At 70.4% G+C, this 22,181-nt stretch overlaps 1 protein-coding gene across 2 annotated transcripts in view; it reads left to right on the forward strand.

Moving 5' to 3' along the window:
- Nucleotides 1–1,024: 1,024 nt before the first annotated feature.
- Nucleotides 1,025–22,181, forward strand: part of ITPK1 (inositol-tetrakisphosphate 1-kinase) — an 82,335-nt gene continuing 61,178 nt past the window's right edge. For both annotated transcript variants that reach the window (XM_055130135.1, XM_055130136.1), the window contains exons 1-2: nucleotides 1,025–1,240; nucleotides 20,180–20,204. In XM_055130135.1, the coding sequence (XP_054986110.1) occupies nucleotides 1,146–1,240; nucleotides 20,180–20,204 (120 nt within the window). In that variant the 5' untranslated portion in view covers nucleotides 1,025–1,145. The remainder of the gene's footprint in view (nucleotides 1,241–20,179; nucleotides 20,205–22,181) is intronic.

Raw genomic sequence — 22,181 nt, forward strand, 5'->3', positions numbered from 1 at the left:
CAGGCGCTCTGGGTCTGAACTGAAGCCGGTTCTGGTTGGGAGCAACTGGACTAGAGACCCACACGCCCGGGGCCCTGTGGTGCACCCGCAGCCTACCAGGCTTTTCTCCACCAGGGGGCTGCTACTCCTTTAAAGTGCTCACTGGAGGCCAAGCTTACCTCTGGGGGCCTTTACGGGGGACAGAGAGGCCACATGCCTGCTGGTCCCGCAGCAAGTGCCAGGTCCAGGAGAAGAGACCAGGGGGGACACGGGTTGGGGGAGCAGCTAGTGTGCACAGGAGACCCCCCTCCCCCGCACTTGGCAGGCCTGGGAGGAAGGTGGGGGAGGGGCGGGGCGGGGCAGCCGGGCCCCAGGCTGGGCTGCGAACAAGGGGTCCTTTCATCCCCCCCACCTCTGCGGGACCCTCGGGTTCTCCTGGTTTCTCGAGGCCCGTTTCATGTCGCCCCGGGAACTTTGGGGCCACCCGCTTCCCCGCCCCGCCCGTGGGGAGACTTTCATTTCTCCTCCGGGCCAAGGTGGGGTTCAGTGAGGCTGGTGCCAACCCGCACCCCGGAAGCACGGGGCGTGGCGGGGTCCTGCCTCCCCGCCACCCTTTGCAGGGGTGCATCAGGTCCGACGCCCCCAGAAGACCCTGATCCGGGGCCTGGGCCTGCCTCCCTGGAGGCGCGTCTCCCCGCACCCCTGCGGCTCGATGGGGCGGGGCGCGAGCTGCCGGGGGTAACTAGCGCTGGGGGGTGTCAGGCAGGGCACACCCGCTCCACCCCTCAACCAGCCAGCGCCCCCACGCCCCCCCCCCCCCGCCGCGACACCAACCCGCCCCCGCCCCCCAGGCCAGGCCGCGGCGGGCGCGGCGCCTTTAAGAGGCGGCGCGCGCGGCTGCCCCCTGGCGGCGGGCGCGGGCGCTTCCTCCGCCGCCCGGCGGGCTCCAGCGGCCGGGCCGGCCGGGTCAGCGCGGGCAGCGGCGGCGGCGGCGGCGGCGCGGGGCGGGCGCGCGGGGCGGGGCGAGGCGGGGCGGGGGCGGCGCCGCCGAGGGCGTGGGGCTCGGCCGCGCGGGGCGCCGGCGGGCTCGGGCCTCCCTGCGCGCCGCTGGGGCCCCGCGTCGGGCAGCGGCGGGCCCCGAGCAGCGGCCGCGCGTCCGCGGCGCCATGCAGACCTTCCTGCGGGGCAAGCGGCTGGGCTACTGGCTCAGCGAGAAGAAGCTCAAGAAGCTCAACTTCCAGGCCTTCGCCGAGCTCTGCAGGTAGGGACCCCCGCCCGCGCGCCCACCCCCGCCCCCCGCCCCCCGCCCCCGCCGCCGCCCGCGCGCCGGCCCCGCCGGCCCCCGCGTCCCCGCGGGGCGCGCCGCGGCCACGTGCCGCCCGGGGCCAGCGCCGGCACCGCCGGGGGGCCCGCCCGGGGGGCGCCCGCCCCACCCCCGGCTCGGCCCCCGCTCCCGGGCCCGCGCCCCGGGCCCCGGCCGTGCGGCGTGGCGCGGCGGGCAGCGCCGTGGCCCCGGGCTCGGTGACCGGGACCCCCCTCTCTGCCCCCCAGGAACTCCCGCCGGCCCGGCCCCCCGGCCCCCCGCAGGGCCCTGCGGGGCGCTCCCGTGACGCACGCTCCCGGGGGGCGGTGAGCGTCTGGAGGACGGGCCGCCCCGGGTGGGTTTTTGTCTGGCCGCGCCACCCCCTCCCCAGCCCGGGTCCCTCCCGCCGGGAGCCGCGGGGGGCCGGTCTGCGCTGGCCCGGCCGCCCCTCTCCGTCCCCGCCGGCCCGCGCCCCCCGGGCCTGCCCCGCGGGGTGGCCGCCGCCCCTCCCGGAGGGCGCCGGGGTCCCCCGGGCTGTCGCCGGCCCGGCGCTCGCGGGGAGCCCGGCGGGCACGGGCCTCGCGGGCGCCCTGGAGACGGCCGAGCGCCCGGGGCCCGGCGCGGGGAAGGGCCCGGGCGGCCCTGGCGCAGCTGGCAGTGCCCGAGCCTCTCCGGGCCGGTGCGCCCCAGCCCGCCCTCCCCTCCCTCCCCCTGCACGGGGCAGCCCCCCTCTGCGCGGGCCCCGGGGCGCCTGGCCCGCGCGCCCCGGCCGGCTCCCCGCGTGGCCGTGGGCAGCCCGAGTGGCCGTGGGCAGCCCCGCGGGCCGGCCCGCGCGTGGCTTTCCCCTCCCCGGACCGCGCCTGCCCGCGGTGGGATGGGGGGGTCGCGGCCGGCGGTGGTGGTCGCATGGGGGGAGGCATCCAGCGTGGAGCCCGTGGCGGGTCGCCTTCTTGCGGCGAAGAGGCGGCGGGCGGCCTGCGGGGCCGGCTGAAGCCGCGCGGAAGCCCCCTGCCCGCCCCGGCCGGCCCCGGCTCTGTCATCCCGGCGGGGTCGGGGAGGAAAACACCGAGTCCGGCGGCGGGGCGCCCCCTGGCGGCCGCGGGCTGCAGGGTGCACCTGGCTCCCCCGGCCCTGCTGGCCCGTTTGGCCTCTGTCATCTTCGGGGCACCCGGCTGGTATGGACGGACGTTGCCCCGGTGCTGACTCTTCGGTGCTGACTCTTCGCTCCGGGGGCACCGCCCTGCCGATGGGGAGGAGGACGAGCTGCGTCCCCCGGGAGGCCGTCCTGAGCCGTCTGCCCGGGCTCTGCTCCTTGGCCACTGGCAGTGGTGCTGGGACTGAGTTCGCCCAGCTGGTGGCCGCGCGTCCCCCGTGGGTCTCGGCCCCACAGATGGGCAGTGGGCAGGGCGGAACTCGGGCTCCTTTGGTTTAGCTGCTGGGCCGGTGCCAGCCCGCCGGCCTTGAGACCCACCCGAAGGCACGAGTCTCTCCTCGCGGTCTGGGGTCCGGCCGTGATGGACGTGGCCAGGCAGGACCCTTGGTGGGGTCGGAGGAGGTGGTCTGAGGGCGGCCTGCCCGGTGCCCAGCCTTGAGCGGGCAGCGGGGACTCATGGCTCAGAAGGCCCCTCTGACCGGCGTGTTTTTGGGGGCCCTGTTTGTCACCCCACCTCGACAGTGACAAGGGGCTCCGTGTGACACCCCCTCCCCCGTCTTCCCTGGCCCTAACTGCCGCGCTGTGCCCGGTTTTCCTGGCACGCCGGGAGAGCTTTCGAGGAGGAACAGAGAAAAGGCTTCTGTCTGGGGGCTTTTTTCTTTTCTTCTTGGGGGCCACACCCAGTGGTGCTCAGGGCTGACTCCTGGGTCTGTGTTCAGGGGCCACTTCCGCCCGGGCTCTGGTGACCCTGCGTGGTACTGGGGATCGGCTCCGAGTCATGCACATGCCCTCCCCCCTGGGCTGTCACTCCGGCCTCCTGGGCTGACTCTGTGGCCCGAGGCGGGCCAGCGGGAGCCGGGCCCCTGCTCCAGCCGGGCTCGCTGGGTTTCTCAGTAGACGGCTGCTGGTCGTGTGTTTCCTTTTGTTTCTTGTTCTTGGGCCTCACAGTGCTCAGGGCCGACTCCTGGCTCTGCGCACAGGGATTACTCACTCCCTCCCGGCAGGCTGGGGGGGACCCTCGGGGGTGCCAGCGAGTGAATGCGGGTGGGCCGTGTGCAAGGCAGACACCCTCCGCGCAGCCTGTTCCTCCGTCACCCTCTCCGGTACTTTCAATCTTTCTACTTGCTTCATCTCAAACTCTTTCCCCCTGAAACGCGCGAGGGGGAAACTGAGGCAGGACCCAGGCGGGACCTGTGACTGTCCCTCAGCCCCGCCTCCCCCAGATGAGGCCTCCTGCTGGAAGGACCCTTGTCCAGTCCCGGTGGGGTCTCCCTGCAGCTCCTGGGGTTCTAGTCCCGAGTCCTGGCCCCTCGGGGTGGGGGGCGGCCCCAGAAGTTGGTGGGACAGTCCCCTGGGCCGGGGAGTGCCCTGGCCCTCCCCTCCCCGCCCCTCCTCGTCCCAGGCCGGCCTTCTTCCCGGAGGTGCCGGGGCGCCGAGCATCTTTCCCGGGATTAAGTGGGAGCAGGCCGCGGGGTTGGTATTTCTCTGTTTGTCTGAGCGTCTGGAGTTGGCCCGGCCGGGTGTGGGGGTGGGGGGCGGGCCTGACCCGGGCTCCCCGGCGCAGCGCCCCGGGACCGGCCATAAGTCATCCCTGCAGATAAACACCCTCCCGCCCGCTGCTTCCTACACCAGGCCGGGCGCGTGACCTGCCCCTCCGAGGCGGCCCACGGCTGTGGCCGAGGGTGACCGCAGGGGACGTCTTGGGGGGCTACGGGCCAGACGCTGGGCCTTGTGACGGATGCTGAAGGGAGTGTGTGTGTGTGTGTGTGTGTGTGTGTGTGTGTGTGTGTGTTGGGGGGGTGGGTGCCACCAAAACGCCCCTTCCTCTCCGCCTCAGGCGCTCTGGACCTGGGCCCGTGCCACCCCGGCAGCCTCAGGGCCCGGTGCCCGGGACACGCTCCGGCCCACTGCCCGCCACTGGCCCCGGCCCCGCTGGGGCGGTTCCCCCGTTGGGTACTTAGTGCTGCGTTCAGAGCCTCCCAGGCCCGGCCCCCTGGTGCCCTGATCCTGGTCACGGGCCCCGTCTCCATCCTTCCCTGGGGTTGGGAGTTTCCGCCCTGGAGGAAGGGGTGCCCGTTCAGAGACCACTGAGGCTTCCCAAGTTCGGGGGGCTCCCACGGGACTTATGGGGGCGCCTGCTGCCCCCCCTGTGCCCCTCCCCCGGGGCAGCAGGCACCAAACAAGGGGGACCTTGTTTCTGTCCTCGGGGGGGGCCGGGATCTCATTCCACCCCCCCAGCCAGTTTCCTGGGCCATGCGCCTGGGGGCCGGGGGGCAGGGCAGGGACCCCCCCACTCTCCGGCCAGCCCACCTGCCTGGGGCAGAGCGCCCCGACCTTTGTGCCCAGCAGGTCTCGGGGCGGGTGCAGCCCGCGGGACGTGAGGGGTTCTCTTCCTGCGCGTGTTCGGAACCCGGCCCGTGTCCGTGGGTGCCGGGTTCGTCCAGGAAGCTGACCGCAGACCTGCGGCTGGCCAGAGCCTGGCCTCAGCAAGCGCCTTCTCCTCCCTGCAGAGTGTTGGGGACGGGTGCCCCTTCCCCAGCCCCGGGCGGGGTTGCGGGGGTCTGTGGGGGGCTTGTCCAGAGCTGGCGCCCCTGGGGCAGCCCGAGCCCACCCCTCTGGTCTGCAGTGCCACAGCAGTGCCAGGCGGGGCCCCACCCCACGCTGCCTGCCTCCCCTGAGGGCCCAGGCGCCCCCAGGGTGGAGGTCAGAGGTCATGTCCAGGAAGGGCAGGGCCGGAGCCCCGGCCGGCCTCACTGACTTCAGGCTCCCGGAACGAGAATCCTGATCCCCCAGACCTCTGTTCCCCCCGACCTTTGGCCCCACTGGCTGCCCTCTGACCCCGGGGTGACCGGTCCCCAAAGGAGAGGCGGGGCAGGCTGTTAGGCTTGGGGAGGGGGCGGTGTCCTGTGTCCGTATCACTCGGGGGTCCATATGGTGCCGGGGCGGGTGCTGGGCTCCAGCCCCCCGGGTGCCCGCTCCGCGTCCGACGACAGATGGCTCCGCGCCACCCGCCCCGCCCCGCTCTGCCCGCTGCGTGTCGTGCCGGCACGACAGTGGACGCCGCTCAGCTCGGCCCCGTGGGCCCGCGCAGGGTGCAGGGAGACGCGGGGGAGAGCCCGTCCCCCTCTCTGGGCGTGGGCCGGGTGCGGGAGAGTGCGGGGGCAGGCCCGTGTGGGTGCTGCAGCCCCCCCAGGGCAGCAGGACGGCGCCCCTGGGGTCTCCCTGCTCAGGAGGGCGCGTGTGTCCGTCTCACCCCACCCCTGCTGGCCGTGGGGGCCGCCAGCCCGGGGCCCCTCCCCCCGTGTGTGGGGGGACGTGGACCCCTGCCTTGCTCCTTCCCGAACCCCAAGTGGTTCTGGGGCGGGAGAGGCTCCGTGCAGGCTTGGGGCTGGCGTGACCCTGAGCGGAGCCGGACGTGGCCCCCAGATACACGCAGCCAATCAGCGGCTTCCCCGACGGCAGGGCCCGGACAGGGCGGCGAGAAAGAGCCGCTGCCCGCCCACTGCCCGCACGGTGGGCGAGCCGAGAACCCAGGGCCGGGGCGGCAGTGCCCCGCAGGCAAGACCCCAGCCCTGACCACAGCCCCGGGGCGTGGGGGGCGGTGTGTGTGTGTGTGTGTGTGTGTGTGTGTGTGTGTGTGTCCGTCCATCCGTGTCCTCCTCACCTTTCCCCTCACTCTTCCTGCTGGGGTGCCGCGAGGCCTCCGAGGGGAGTTTCGCTTTCATTTCTGCCCTGGTACGCGGGAGGGGACCCGTGTGTCTTACCCCGTCCCCCGAGGCCCCCACTCCGGGTTTCTGCCCTCCCCCATGAGTCTGGGTGGCCCAAGCACCTGATTCTAAGTATTTTATTTACTTATTTTGGCTTTTTGGGTCACTCAGGATGCACTCAGGAATCACACCCCTGGTGGTGCTCGGGGAACCATATGGGATGCTGGGAATCGAACCCGGGTCGGCCGTGTGCAAGGCAAAGGTCCTCCCCACTGTGTTATTGCTCCAGCCTGAGTCTAAGTATTTTCATTGATTTGCGCTGCCTGGGGGGGCCCCCCTGGGGGTGCCGGGGTTGGGCCCGGGGTTGGGCCCTCCTGCAGTGCTGGTGCTTCCGCCCACCAAGCTGTCTCCGTGCCCCATTTGGGGGCCACTTGTGTTTTGGGGTACATTGAGCTGTGTCGCCTTGCTCCTGCATTCAAGGGTCACTCCTGCGGGGCTCGGGGGGCCCTGTGTGACGTGGGGGGCCAAGCTCAGCTTGACTGCGAGAGGCCAGTGCCCTGCCCACTGGGCTCTCTCTTTCGCCCCCAATCCGAATTTCCACAGGGCCTCTGGGGCTGTGAGGTGGGGATGGGGCTTGGCTCTGCACGTGCGGGGCAGGTGGGCTGCAGCGGGAGCCCCCCACCCACTCCGTGGAAGCCCCCTTCATTCCCTCATGCGGTCATGGCCGCGCTCGGACTGGGGACACCCACCACAATAGTCCCTATAGAGACCCCTCTCCCAACACCAGACCTGTGGACTGTGACCCCGGGACTCCTCCCTGCAGTGCTCCGCCTGGTTCTGGCCAGGGGTGGTGGGCGGGGACTCCTCTGGTCTCCCTGGGGCAGGGGGGGGCGCCTCAGAGAGGAGCAGGGAGTAGTGGTCAGAGGGGGACATTCCGGAAGATTCTCCTGGGCTTGGGAGGTGTGTTGGCCGCTGCAGGCTTCTCTCGGGGAGAACTTCCTCTTCGCAGGTGGGCGGGAGCAGAAGGTTCCAGAAAGCTGTGCAGCGCCGCTTTGGTTGCTCCTTCATTTGCGCCCGACCACAGACACCGCTTGTTCCTCAGGACGCCCGTCCGTCTGTGCGGCCCCTCGCCCCCTGACCCGCGCCTGGGTTTCGGGGTCCCTCGGGTGAGGCCGCCCGCACATCCTCGGGGTCCTGGGGATGGGGCCAGCAGCGGGGTCCCCTCCGCGGTGTCACTTAGAGCCCTGGGACCCCCAGCTCTGAGCGGCTGGTCGGGGTCGGGACTGAGGTGCAGAGGGGCCGGCCCTGGGCGCGGTGCTGAGCTGCCCGGAGTGCGGAGCCCCGGCCCTGACCCTGCTCACCGCCACCTCCTGTTCGCGGTGGCACGAGGGGGGCTCTCGGGGTCCCTGTCCCTTCCTTAACTTCTGCCTTGCTGCGGGCGAGACGGGGACGGGGCCAGCAGCTGGCTGTCCGTGTGGCCGGCCTTGGGCCTGGGTCCTGCCGTCTCAGCGGCTGTGGGCAAGCCCCTGCCTCCCCTTCCAGTGGGCACGCTCGCCCCGGGGGGGCAGGGCGGCTGTGGGCTCCCTGGTGACACCGAGGGCTGGGCGTGTCAGTGCCAGGAACTGGCCATGAGACCCGGGTGGGAGGGGCCTGCGGAGGGCCTGGTGCCGAGTCCGAGTCCCAGGCGCCACTCATGCTGTTTTCTCTCTTTGGCTTTGGGGCCACACCCGGCAGTGCTCAGGGATCACTCCTGGCGGTGCTTGGGGAGCCTTGCGGGGTTCCAGGAGTAGAACCCAGGGCAGCCGTGTGAAGGCCGGTGTGCCCTCTCCGGCTTCACAGCCCGTTCTGGGGGCGTCCCGGGGGCCGTGCCTGCTGCTTGCCCTTCGGCCGCTGGCTGTGGACTGCGGGGTGGGCGCCAGTGGGTGGGGCCTGGGGTCTAGGCGGCCCCGCGGGGCAGTGTGCACAGGCCCCTCTGATTCAGGGCGGGGCAGCCTGTGTCCTGGAGAGGGGTGCCAGCGCCCGTGCCCCAAGGGGCTGTGGTTTGACACGGGGCTGTTTGGGGGAGAAACAGGGTCGTGTTGTGGAAACAACGCGGTGGCTGCTGCTGGCACGTACCTGGGTGTGTGTGGGTGTGTGTGGTGTCTGTGTTACCTGTGTGTGGGGTGCGTGTAGTATATGTGGTATCTGTGTGCATGTGTGGTATCAGTGTCTGTGTGTGGTGTGTGGGTTTGTGTGTGTGTGTGTGTGGCTGTGGCCTTTGGCAGCCTTGTGTGGTGTGGGGTACCAGCCCGGTGCTTGCTGCAGGACCTGCCCCTGAGTTGCTGGCTGGGGCGAGACCCCCGGAAGGGGCTGCATGCCTGGGGGGTCTGCAGAAGGGGCTGGTTGAAGGCTGGGGTGGGCAGGCCCAGCCCCGAGACCCTCTCGGCGCCTGTGGTGGGCGGGGGGTGGGGGTTGTCGCTGTGGGGGGTCTCCCTCCGCTGGGGCTGCTTGGGGGCACTGTGAGCCCGGAGGAGCTTCTCGGGACCTGGGGGCCGAAGAGGTGGGGGAGCCTGGCCCACAGGCCCCCCCGACCCCCCTCCCTGCTCAGCCGCAGGGTGCCCAGAGGGGTCTCGGCCCCTGCACCTGAGGCCCTGGGAGGTGGAGTCACCATCCCCCCCTGCGGGTCGAGCCAGTTCTGCGCTTTCTAATGTTCTTGTTCTTTCTTGGTGTCCGGGCCACACCTGGCCGTGCTCGGGCTTGGTCCTGGCCCTGTGCTCAGGAGTCACGCCTGGTGGGGCCGGAATTGAACCCAGGTCAGCCGTGTGCAAGGCCAGTGCCCCCTCCCTTCTGGGCGGTGGCCCGGGCCCCAGAGGTTTTCCTTTGGCTCAGAGCCACACTCCTGGCTCTGTGCTCAGGGCTCACTGCTGGCGGCCCCGGGACCCTGGGGGGAGTCGGGGGTGGAATCCGTGTTGGCTGCGTGAGGGCAGTGCTCTTCCCGCAGTGCTCTCCGGCCGCCTGTGCTGTGCTGTCGGAGGGAGCCCAGGAGGCCCGGGGGTGTGAGGTGAGGCTGCTTGGAGCTGCTCTGGGGTGTCCGTGGGACGTGCACACGCCCACGCCTGCGTGAGGACCCCTCGGGACCTTGCGGGTGACCCTGCGCACAGCTGACCCTGGGTGCCAGCAGTGGCCGGCAGTGGGGGTGCCTGGCGTGGGCTGCCCTGGGCCTCCCTGAAGTGCCCCCGAGGGTGTGGACCAAGCCCCCTGCCCCGCCTCCTCCCCCCTGCCCTGCCCCCCGCCCCTTCTCCATGTCCAGCCTGGGCTCGCACCCTCGACCGTGGCACTCGGTTGCCTGTTTGCGCACTGGATGTCCTGACTTGCTGGGGGTCCCACGTGCAGTTTGGGGGGCGCCAGAGACCCCCGCTCTCTGGTTTGGAGCCCACGGCAGTGCTGCAGGTAGCCCCGGCCGGGCTGGGGCTCGGAGGGGCCGAGACCACGGGGGCCGTGCAAGTGGCCCCCCCCCCCGTGCTTTGCTGCAGGATCCGCTCCGGAAAGACCCCCCCTCCCGGTCTCCTTTGGGGGGTCCGGGCCTGCCATAGCTCCTGGGCTCCCCACCTTCCCCGTGTTGTCCCGGGGCCGTGTGGCCCCAGCGCTTCCTCACCGCGGTTCCTGTGGGGCGACCTTCCCGGGCGGGGCCGCGCCCTTCCCCCCGCCGTTTCCGCTGGTCGTGGGGGCCCGGCCCGGGGCCCTCTGACCCCGCTTGGGGAACTTCCTGTGCCCTCGGCCCTGGTTCTGGGGGGACACAGGTGGCACCGTGCCCCCGTCTGCCCTGCAGGTCTTGCCTGGCACAAACTAAAGAGGTGCCGCGTCTGCCCCCACGGCTGAGTGCGAGGCCTGGCCTCGGTCCCCTGTGAGGGGGGGGCCGGCCTGGGGGGCCGGGGGCTGATGGTTGGAGGTGGGGACAGCCTCCTCCAAATCCACCCCTCCCCCTCCCCAGAGACCCCCTTAGAGCTCGGGGGTCACCTCTGACCGTGAGGGGTCACTCTGGCAGCCCTTCGGAGGGGTCGATGGGGTGGCTGTAAGCCCCCCAGCCTGCCTGCCGGACAGCTGGGTCGGGGGCTGCATGCAGCCCCTCCCGCAGCGCCCCCTCGCCCCAGGCCCCGGCGTGGAGGTGGCCCCTGCCGACCCCTCGGCTCTGGGCCGCTGCCCTGGCTGGGAGGGCGGCGGGGGTCTGCGCCTGGATGGACTTCGCTCAGGGGGGGCCTTGTGGGCTTGCACCCCCGACCGCCGACTTCTCTCTCGGCCCGGAGTCAAGTCTTGAGCATAAAGCCCACGTCAGGTTTTCTTTCGGAAGCTTGTGGCCTGCGTTCGCGCGCACACGTCCTGGTTGGGTGGGACGAGCGTTTCCGCCGCACTTTGTACCGTGAGTTAATCCCCTCCTCATCTGCTGCGAGTAGGTGCTTCTCTCTGTGCTGCCCGGCCAGTCGGGCCAGCGGGCCAGTGCCCAGGTCCGAGGAGGTGGTGCTGGGGCGCTCAGGGCCGCCCCCACCCCGGGGCGCCCTCTCCCCTGCGACACCGTCTCCCGGCCCGCACTGCCTTGTTTCTTAAGGCTTTTCTCTAGCTCTGTCCGCCGCCGCTCGCCCTCCTCTGAGCTGTTGCCGCGGGTGCCAGTGGCTGCAGGCAAGTCGGGTCCCTCACCCGGGTACCCCGCATGCTGTCCGAGCTGCGGTGCTCACATCCCCCAGCCCTTCCCGGCCTGGACGTCCCCGCTGTGCCGTGAGCCGCCGGCCTTGGCTGATGGCTCCCCGTCTCCCCGTGGGGGTCCCTCAGGCATCGGCAGTGAATGTCCCTCCCCCCCATTTGGTCACGTGCGGACGTCGTTGGTGACGGATGAGCATCGCGCTGTCTGTGTCGCGGTGGCCGCTTGGTGCTGGAGCATGTGCCCCGCAGGTGGGAGGTGTCGGGCCCGACCCCCAGCGCCCTGCTCGCCGAGGGGGACCGGCCTTCGGGGGCTGCAGCTCAGGCCGTGCCTGCAGGACTGGGGGCTCGGCCCCTCGCGTGAGCAGCTGCCCAGGACCCGGGAGGCCCACCGTGCCTCCAGCCTGAGTCCTGGGGCAGGACGGGGACCTGTGCGCCCCCCCACTTGGGGTTCTGGAAGGGCCTGCCGGGAGGCTGCCCCAGCCCCCTTTCGAGGGTGCTGTGAGATTCTCCTGCAGGCTCTAAACTGGAGGTTCCCGGTCGCCCCGTGTTCAGGAGGAACAGCCCGTCAGGGCCTCCCGGAAGTGCCCTCCCCAGCTCCCAGAGCCCCCCGGCCTTCCCCGGGGTCGCCGCTGTCCACTTTGGGTGTCCCGACAGGAAGTGGTGCTGGGCCCGTGGGGCGGAGGACAGAGCCCGCTCTCACCGCCGTCACCCTGCTGGGGCGGAGGGGTCAGGAGCCGGGGTCACATTGCGGACGAGCGTCCACGTGCAGGGGTCAGCGGGCTCGAGAGGTGCCGCTCTGGAGAGGGCCTGACCGTGAAAGGGGGGCTCAGACGCAGGCGGACCTGAGAGCAGAGCCCCGGGAGCCCGCCCCCACGCCGGCTGCTTGTCCCTGTGTCGTGCCAGGCCCAGGAGACGCTGTCTGTGAGGATGGCCCCTCGGCCACCCGCCCAGCTGGGCTGGGCTCTCCCACGCCGGCTGCGGGCACGGGCATGGGCGAGGGTCAGGTTGGACATGGAACCTCCCGGCTCTGGCCGCCCCCCTCCCCCCCGTAGGCATCAGAAGCACCGGCCCCCAGTGCCTGCTCCACGGGGCGTTGCTTGGGGGCGGGAGCCCGGCCTGGCACCCACCGGGGGGTGGTGTGGGCTTGGGGTCCCCCTGAGGGACGGGCGGTGTCCGCCCACGGCCAGCCCCACTGCCCGCTGCCGCTGTCTTCTGGGCGGCCACGGGTACGTGTTCTGCGCTTGGGATCCACGGTCCTGTTGGGATGTTGCCCCGGGGGTCTCAGCCCCAGGCCCTGCGGGGGCGGTGGGGTGGGGGTGGGGGGCCGTGGGCGGGCCCCATCTCTGCAGCACCCCCACGGGTTGTTTTTGTTTTTCGGTTTCGGTTCCTGAGGGTTGGGGGAGCTTCCTGCCTGTGCCGGGCGGGGGCGGGCCCAGGTGGTGGGGCTGGGACCCCGCCTTCTGCCTGTGCCGAGCGAGCTGTCCTCCCCGGCCCACGCGCTGCCACTCCTCGCCCCCGGGTGACGGCGGGGAGCCCGCCTGCTCGCCACATGTGCCCAGGGCGGGCAGAAGTGCTCCGCGAGCAGCTGAACCCCTGATCCCGCCTCCCGTGCCCGCGGGCAGCCCCCTCGGTGGCCCTTCCTGGGGTGCTGGCGTGGGTGGGCTGGGGTGTGGGCATCGGCGTGGGGGTCCTTGGCTCTCGGGATCCAGGATCAGGCTGGAGGGGGGGCGCCCAGCAGCACCCCCGGTTCCCAGGAGCGTCATGCGCACGGAGCCTCCTGGGGCCCGGGTGCAACACGTGTCCGAGACCTGGGCTCCCGTCCCTGAGGGTGGCCAGTAGGATGTCCGCGGGCCAGCTGGCCTGAGCCCGGCCTCGGAACGCCGCCATACCCCCCGTCCCCGTTTCTCTTCGTTCTTCTGCTGCTTTGAGCAGCTTCCTACCATGGGACCTTTGCACCTGCTGCTGCCGCCGCCCTCTTCACCCCCCCCCCCCCATGCCCTGGGCTCCTTCTCAGCACCCCCGTCCCTGCAGCTCTGCCCCAGACTTCCAGGCTTCCCTTCCCCAGAGCCCGCCCACGGGGTGCTGCTTGCCCTCCGCCCGCCCCTCGGGGACTGGTCCCCTTTGGCCACCTCCACTCTGGGGTCCCTGGTAATGGGACGTGGTACCCCACAGAGCTCCTTCTTTGCAGGGGTGGGGTAGGGCAGGGCGGGGGCTGGCTGGTGGAGGCGGCATTGGGTGCCGCTCAGGCCCCTTTTCCTTCGCAATGCCGCTTCTGCTTTCGGCCGGGCTGTGCCGCCCGCCCTGGGCTGGCCCCGGGGTGGCCCCCAGCTACAGGCCCCCGTGGGGCAGGAGGCTGGGTGGGTAGGGAGCGCTGGGGCCAGCGGGGTCAGCTGGGGCAGGGACTGTCCCCCCGGGCTTCCTCCTCGGTGGGCAGGTCCCGGCCGCTGGCCCGAGGGGTGCAGGGCGTGCGGGCATCAGGGCTGTCCTCAGCCGGGTGGCCGGGCCGGGCTGCTGGACTCACAGCTGCCTGGACGCGGCCTGGGGCCCCCCACCCAGGGCCTCCCAGCCAGGGGGAGCTTGGACAGTGAGGGCAGGCCCTGACCTCTCCGTCTCCTGAGTGCCGTGGCCCGCCACGGGGCCTGTGTCTCTGGGCACGTCTCTGCCGTGGCGGCAGGTGTCTAGCTCTCGGTGGGTGGGTGTGCCCATCAGCTGGAGTGGACCCTCAGCTCCTTCTAAGCCCCCCAGTGCCCCCAGTTACCAGCCTGTCAGATACGGGGCCCGCAGACAGACCCCCCCCCGTGGCCTTGTGTCCACGCTGCACTGTCCGGTGGCCACTGCTGTGAGGCCCCGCGGTGTTTGTCCTTCTTGGGCCGGGGTCCCCGGGCTTCTTTTGGGGGGCGCGTGTCCGACAACTCTGCACCCACACGGGCCTGCAGTGGCCGGGGAACGGGCTCTGGGCAGGGCCCGGTGCCTGTTGTCCTCGCGTCTGGGCCTGTGGGGGCTCCCTGATGGCTGAGGCGTGCCCAGGTGGGGCTCCCGGCTGCGTCAGGCCCCATGCAGGGGTGTCCGGGCTCCCGGGGCTTGGTGCGGGGATGGCTGGACCCTCAAGGCTGGGTGTGGGCGTGGCCGGGCGTGGGCGTGGCCGGGTGTGGGTGTGGCCGGGTATTGTCCTGGCCGGGTCCCGGCCCGGTGGGGGTGCAGAGTGCCGGCTCAGGCTTTGGAGGCTTTTATGCTGGACAGAAAGAGGTGACTGTCCCTCCCGAGGCCACTGGGCAGGTGTGCGCAGGACCCTGGTGGCTGGTCTGGGCCCGCCAGGGACTGAGGTGGCCCTCAGGTGCCCAGTGATCACTCCACGTTCCGTCAGTGCACAGCCAGGCTTCCAGTGTGGGTCCTTAGGGCGCCACCACCCCACCCCTCGTCCCAGCCCCCTGACACCTGTGACACCCGGCTGCTGTCTCCGCCGTCTCTGGTTGGCCGTGAAGCCCCTGGGAGGGACCAAGGCCTGCAGGGTGGTGTAGCCGGTGCCTCCCAGTCCTTGGGCCCTGGTTGCGAGAGGTGCCGCCTCCTGGCTGTCCTCAGCAGGGGCTTGTAATGGGAGCCCGACCGCGGCCACGGGCCCGGGCACACAGGCGCCACGAGCGCTGGGCCGGCCAGGGCAGGGCTGGGCTCAGGGGGCCTCGCTCCTTTGGGCTGTCCACGGCGCCCAGCCGCACCCACGCCCGCCCCAGCAGTCAGGGAGGGACACAGTGTCCCCAGGGCTGCGTGGGCCGCTCCCAGGGGGACAGTGAGGAAGCTGTCCTTGCCTCTGCGGGCACCCTGCCCCCCAGACGGCTGGCCTCTGCTCCGAGGGCACCAGCGGGGGTGAGCTGGGGGCCCCCCCGTAGCCCGTGGGCAGGCTGTGGGCCCAGGCCTCTGCAGGGCTCATGGTAAGGTGCCCAGGGAGCCCAGCGGCAGGGCAGAGATCCCCTCCAGGAAGCCCCGGCGGGCCCGGGGAGCTGCGGGGCTCCCCGTGTGGGGACCGGCCTTGCTGCCTTGGGCCAGGTACGGAGTAAGACACTCAGCGCCGAGTGATCCCTGAGCACCGCCAGGTGTGGCCCCGAGCTGACAGTTGAGTGCTTCTCTGACCCGTCTCTGTCCCCCTGGGGGTCCTGGGGACAGCGTCCCTCCTGCTGGAACCACCCGGCTCTCCCTGCAGGGGAGCTTGAAGGTGACTCACGGGACGCAGAACCCTGCTGTGACGGGCCCCGCCGCAGGCTGCTGAGGGCTGGGGGCCGGGTTTGCTGGAACCAGCCCTTCCTGCACCCCACTCCGCCCCGCCCCCGACCAGTGTCACCTCAGGCCCATCCCCGTGGGTTGCAGTGCCTGTAGGAGTGCGGGGGCAGAGTGCCTGGAGTCCCGCAGGGCCCTGTGTCTGAGGGGCGGCGCTCACAGCCTTGGTCCTCTCTGTCCCGCCCCCGCCTCAGTTTCTCTTTCCTGGAAGGAGCTGCCGTGTCCAGGGCTCTCTGGTCCTGCGGAGGTGCCGGGAGCTGGGAGCGTGAGTCATGGCTCTGCCTCTCGCCGCCCACAGCCGGGCTGAGCCGCGGGGGGCGGGGGGGGGCCAGGCCGCGCGGGCCCAGGGCTGGCCCAGACTCGCTGACTCATGCCCCGCAGCCCGCACCGCGCACACCCTGGGCCCGGGAGGGGCCTCAGGGCAGGGGTGCCAGCCTGGAGCGGGTGCCACACGGGTGCATGTACAGACACAGAGTGGGCGGTTGCCCGGGCGGACACCTCCCTCCAGCGGGCGACTGTCTAGGAGGACACACGCCTGCATGTGGAACAGGTGATTCAGCCGGACACATACAGTCTCTGACACCGTCACGCACACTGACACAGTGACTGTTCAGTCGGACACACATTCTCGGACACTGTCACTCTGACACAGTGACTGTTCAGACATACACTGACACTGTCACACACACTGACACAGTGACTGTTCATACACTCTGACACTGTCACACACTCTGACACTGACTGTTCAGTCGGACACACATTCTCTGACACTGTCACACTCTGACACTGTGACTGTTCATACACTCTGACACTGTCATACACACTGACACAGTGACTGTTCAGTCGGACACACATTCTCGGACACTGTCACTCTGACACAGTGACTGTTCAGTCGGACACACATTCTCTGACACTGTCACACTCTGACACTGTGACTGTTCATACACTCTGACACTGTCATACACACTGACACAGTGACTGTTCAGTCGGACACACATTCTCGGACACTGTCACTCTGACACAGTGACTGTTCAGTCGGACACACATTCTCTGACACTGTCACACTCTGACACTGTGACTGTTCATACACTCTGACACTGTCATACACACTGACACAGTGACTTCAGACACACACTCTGACACTGTCACACTGACACACAGTGACTGTTCAGCTGGACACATACACTCTCTGACACTGTCACACACTGACACAGTGGCTGCTCAGACACTCTGACACTATCACACACATACACTGACACAGTGACTGTCCAGTTGGACATATACACTCTGATAGTCACACTGACAGTGTTCAGTCGGACACACATTCTCTGACACTGTCACACACTGACACAGTGACTGTTTAGTCGGACACACTCACTCTCTGACACTGTCATACACTGACACACAGTGCCTGTTTAGTCGGACACACACACTCTGACACTATCACACACAGACGCAGTGGCTGTTCAGACACATACGTTGTCTGACACACACTCTCTGACACTGTCTCACACACTGACACAGTGACTGTTCAGTCGGACACACACACTGTCACATACACACCCGCTCCCTGTGTGCCTGTTCCCCGGGGCCGTGCAGACCGTCGCGGTTCGGTCTGGCTGTCCAGCTCTCTTCTTGCTCTTTGTTCCGGCCCATGTGTGTTTCCGGCACTTCTCCTGCGGGGGGGATCCCGGGTGTGCCGGGGCCCAGCCCTGCCCGGCGTGGGCCTGGGACCACCGTCCACCTCCGGGGCCTGCTCCCTGCCCAGGGCAGGCTCGGGGCTCAGTGAGCCCGTCTGTCCGGCTGTGTCCCCTCCTGACGACGGGCCAGAGCCAGCACAGTGTGGCCGGCAGGACAGAGGGACGGAGTCCCTGCAGGGGGGCTTGATGAGGGGTCCCACCGTACCTCGGTGGTAAGAATTTGGGGGTGTTGGCGGGGTCCCTGGGGTTGGCCGCAGGGACAGACCTCAGAGGAGGTGAAGCCGGGGTGCTCCGGCCAGACTGACCCTGGGCCTCGGCGTTTCCCAGCCACTGTGCGGGGGACAGGGCAGGCGTGGGGCTCCTGTCTGCTGCCTTTCAAGGCTGCGGTCCCCTGGGTGCTGGTGGCACTGCCCCCCCCCCCGGCCACCAGCGGACTCTCCTGCCGCCACGTGGCCCCTCGGAGAGCTGAGAGCCGCTGCTGACGGCAGGCCCCGTGGCCTCGCTGACCGACCCCTTTCCAGGAGGGCGTCTGGGCCAGCCTTGGGGACTGTGTTCCGGTGGGCGCTGGGGGCTGAGGCCAGGAAGGACCCCCCACGACGGGTTGACCCTTCTCCCTGGATGAGGGGGCCCGAGTATGCGGTCCACATGGCGGCATGGCCAGGTCTGGCTGGCCCGGGGAGGGACCATTGTCCAGCCGAGCCCCGTAGGGTGAGCCCTGGCCTGTCTGTGCAGGGTGCGGGGGTCTCTGGGAGCAGTGGGGACCCCGGCCTGTCCGTGCTGGGGTGTGGGGGTCTCTGGGAGCAGTGGGGGCCCCGGCCTGTCCATGCTGGGGTGTGGGGGTCTCTGGGAGCAGTGGGGGCCCCGGCCTGTCCATGCTGGGGTGTGGGGGTCTCTGGGAGCAGTGGGGGCCCCGCCTGTCCGTGCTGAGTGTGGGGGTCTCTGGGAGCAGTGGGGGCCCCGGCCTGTCCGTGCTGGGGTGTGGGGGTCTCTGGGAGCAGTGGGGACCCCGGCCTGTCCGTGCTGGGGTGTGGGGGTCTCTGGGAGCAGTGGGGGCCCCGGCCTGTCCATGCTGGGGTGTGGGGGTCTCTGGGAGCAGTGGGGACCCCGGCCTGTCCGTGCTGGGGTGTGGGGGTCTCTGGGAGCAGTGGGGACCCCGGCCTGTCCGTGCTGGGGTGTGGGGGTCTCTGGGAGCAGTGGGGGCCCCGGCCTGTCCGTGCTGAGTGTGGGGGTCTCTGGGAGCAGTGGGGACCCCGCCTGTCCGTGCTGGGGTGTGGGGGTCTCTGGGAGCAGTGGGGGCCCCGGCCTGTCCGTGCTGGGGTGTGGGGGTCTCTGGGAGCAGTGGGGACCCCGGCCTGTCCGTGCTGGGGTGTGGGGGTCTCTGGGAGCAGTGGGGACCCCGGCCTGTCCGTGCTGGGGTGTGGGGGTCTCTGGGAGCAGTGGGGACCCCGGCCTGTCCGTGCTGGGGTGTGGGGGTCTCTGGGAGCAGTGGGGACCCCGGCCTGTCCGTGCTGGGGTGTGGGGGTCTCTGGGAGCAGTGGGGACCCCGGCCTGTCCGTGCTGGGGTGTGGGGGTCTCTGGGAGCAGTGGGGGCCTCGGCCTGGCTGGCCCCTGTGCTGGGGTGCGAGGCTCTAGCGTGGGCTTCCGTGGAGGAGCTCTCGCCACGTGTCCCCGTGTGCACAGGGAGGAGGGTCCCAGTCGCCCCTCCAGGGTCCCACATGTTCTTAGACACTTGTCACCGTCCCTGACCCTCGTCACCGCGTGCTGCCGCTTCGCGAGACCCTTCTGCCCAACTCCCTGGACTTTGGTCTCCTGGTTCCTTGGACGGGCCCCTGCACCCCCCCACCCCCACCAGCCGACTTGGCTTTCTGGGCCTTCGAGGCCCCCGGGGCTGGACTGAGATCCGGTGGCAGGCTCGGCCACGCCGGGTGCTGCTCCCGCAGTGGGTCCTCCCCGCCCCCCACCCCCGTGGCCACCCGGGCTGGGTTGGACTCCCCCCGCGACTGGGCCGTCTCCTCCGCCTCCTCAGTGGGGCCTCTCCGGGGTCTCCCCACGCCCCCCTCAAGGAGGGGGCACGGCAGTGCCGTCTCCTGAGCCCTGCCCAGACGGCAGGGCTGACCGGCGGAGGCTGTGGTTTCAGGCCGCCCAGAGCCCCGGGTGTCGGGGGACAGATGAGGGCGCGTGTCCTAGTCCCCGCCCCAGCTGTCTGGCGGCCCTGGAACTGTCTCTTCCCCCTCCCGGTCTGCACGCTCACCCCCAGGCCAGCCTGGTGCTGTGGCCTCCCCAGGAGGGCTTCCGTGTCCCGCAGGCCCTGATGTTCTGGGGTGGAGGGCTGGGCGGTGCGGGGGGGTGGGGGGTGGAGGGCGCTTGTCGCACGCGGCTGACCCCGGTTCCATCCCAACACCCCGTCTGGCCCCTGAGCTCCGCCAGGGTGACCCCTAAGTGCAGGGCCAGGAGAAGGCGCTGAGCACTGTCAGGCCCCCTAGCCCTCAGACCCCGAGAAAGGCCAAGGAGATGCCTTTTATCGGGACCCTCTCGTCGGCCCTTCCCGGCCCCGTCTGTGCTCACCGCGGCCGCGGGAAGGAAACCGTGCCAGGGCCCCTCCCTTTCCCGGGTGCCTGCGTCCGGCACGGGGCCCAGGCCTTGGATCAGCGTCTGGACGTGGGCCAGCCTGGCACCTGGACGGGGGTCCCCGCCCCCCTGGAGGGGGTGGGGGCTAGGCCCGGCTGTGACCCTGCCCCATGCCCTTCCAGATTGGCCTGCCCCGCCCTCTGCCCTCTCGCTCTGGGGCTCTTGTTCCCCTTTTGTGTTGCAGGGCGGGGCTGGGGGTGCTTCCCAGGGCCTGTAGGGCCCCCCACCCTCCCTCCCGCCTACCCTCCCTCCCTGATGCTGCGAGAGTGTGTGTGTGCCTGCCTGTGTGTGCGTGTGTGACTGTGTGTCTGTTGTGCATGCCTGTGTGTGTCTGTGCGTGCTTCTGTGTGATGTCTGTGTGCCCCTGTGTGGGCCCGTGTGTGTCTGCGTATGTGTCTGTGTGTGTAGTGCCTGAGTGCTCCCGTGCAGTCTGTATGTCTGTGTCTGTGTGTGTGGTGTCTGTGTGCCCCCGCGTGGGCCGTGTGTGTCTGTGTGTATCCTGTGTGTGCGGGAGCCCGGCTCGGCACGCCCCAGTCAGTGCTCAGGAGCCGACAGCCTGGCCCGCCAGGGGAGGGGCCGGGCCCGGGTCCCCGGGGTCTGTCTCGGTCTGCAGGCGTCTGGGGAAGGCTAGCAGCCCTAACCCTGCCCCCCTCCCACCCGCTGTTAAAGAAGCTATTCCGGGCGCCTGCCTGAGGCGCAGAGAATGTTCTGGAAGGATGCTGCCGCCTGCTGGAGTAACCTTGGTCTTCTCTGTTTCTCTCCACAGAAAGCGTGGCATCGAAGTCGTGCAGGTGAGTGCTGCCGGGCGTCCCTGTCCTAGCTGCCCTGGCTTCGGGGGTCGGGAGGGGCCTGGGGTGCTGTGCCAAGAGCTGCTGAGGCTGGGGGGCGTGGGGCCCACCTGGAAGGCCCCCCAGGGTTGAGCCGAAGCCGCCCTGCCCTGCTCCCGGCTTTGAGCGCTGGGGCGTCCCCTGTGAGGCCAAGGCCGTCTGCTGGGTCCCTCCCAGGCCCCTCTGCCCTCAGCCGGCTGAACCTGGGCTCCTCTGGGGCTGGGGTGGGTGGCCTGAGGCCTGGGGCCCCTGACCCTTGTTGCCCTGCAGTGGGCTTGGTCAGCTGTGAGGGGGCTGGGGGTAGGGACAAAGAGGAAATGAATCAGAAGGGGGAGGGGGAGGGAAAGGGGGGAGGAGGGGAGGTGGGGAAGTGAGGAGTGAGAGAGGGAGAGGGAGGGAGGGGGAGGGCAGGTTGGGGGGAGGGGGAGGGGGATGACCAGGTCTCCTGGGCAGGGGGGCAGGGGAAGTGGCTTGCTGCCCTCCCCCCACCCCCCTGCTGGAGCTGCCAGATTCCTCCTCTGGCCTCTCCTGACCTGGCCTGAACCTGAACCTGACCTGCAGCAGATTGGTCTGGAGGGAGGGAGGGAGGAGGGGTTTCTGGAAGCTTCTATATGCAGGGTATACTTCTACTCAGAATCACAAGACCCCTTGTTTCTCTGCCCCCCGCAGGGGGACACTGGGGGGCTGATGGGGGGTTTCCCGCACTTTGGGGTCCCACCTTTGACCCACTTTCTGTACCCCAGGGGACCCCCTGCTGCGACCCTGCCAGCGGTCCTGAGCCCACCTGCTCCCCATAGTGCTTGAGGGGCTCAGCCCCCCTCCCCCTTCCAGAGGATCCTGGACTGGCACGGGGTGGGGGGGTGGGGGCTGCCTCCCCATGACAGGGGGAGGCGGGGCCGTAGCTTCCGGGGGCTGTGTGGGCAGATGGTGGGCGCAGGGGCCCTGAGCCGCGGGTGAGGACCCTCCTCCACGCCGCCCTCCTCCCACCCTCGCCCCTCCCCGAGTCTGCGGGGCCAAACTCCGTGACCCAAGGAGGGGCCGGGACTGGGGGCCCGAGGGAAGCCCACCTGGGTCCTTTCTGTGCTGCATCTAAGAGTCAAGTCTCCCGGCTGGGGTCAGCGGTGCCTGCCCCAGGTCTGACCCCGGCACCCCGTCTGGCCCCCCGAGCCCCGCCAGGAGTGATTCCTGAGCTCAGAGCCAGGACTCGGCCCTGAGCACCGCCAGGTGTGGCCCCCGAAGGGACAAAAGTAAAGCTCCCCCCCCGCGCACCCCACCCGCTTTCCTGAGGCTGCCCCAGGGAACCTGCGGTTCCAAGGGCAGAGGAAGGGCCTTGGCGCAAGTCTGGGGCTGCGGGGGCTCGGGAGGGGCCGCGCCAGCCTGTCACCCAAGCCTGGCTGCTCCGTGGGTGCCTCCCGGGGTGCCGTCACCCAGTGCCACGGGGGGGGGCAGGGAGGACGCGGGTCCCAGTGGCACTCGGTGGGCGTCCGGAGCCTGCTCACCGGCCCCTGCACGCGGCTCTGTGCCCACGCGTCAGTCACGCGGGGCCCATGGCTCGGGTCCCGGCCCCTGCTCAGGACCCCGCGCCCATTGGCTGCCGAGGCACTGCAGGAACATGGGGAGGCTTTGACATTTATGGGGCGCCCCGGTGGGGAGAGGCTCCGTCTGCTCGCGTCTGGCTCCCGCGTCAGCCGGGCCTGGGAGGGAGCCACCGGGCCGCGCCCCACCTCCCCGCGGCCCTCAGTCTCCCGGCTCCAGGACACTCTGGGGGCTCGGGGAACCCCGCCCCCACCCGCTCCCCAGCCGCTCAGGCCCCTGCTTGGCTTGTGGCGGGGAGCTCCGCCAGCCGTGCTCCGCCAGCCTCCATCCCCCCGTGACCGGGCTCCCCGCACTGCAGGGACTCGGAATCTGCTGTGGGAAGGCACACTTTCCAGTCTGTGCTCT

Source organism: Sorex araneus, chromosome 3, assembly GCF_027595985.1.
Source record: "Sorex araneus isolate mSorAra2 chromosome 3, mSorAra2.pri, whole genome shotgun sequence".
NCBI lineage: Eukaryota > Metazoa > Chordata > Mammalia > Eulipotyphla > Soricidae > Sorex > Sorex araneus.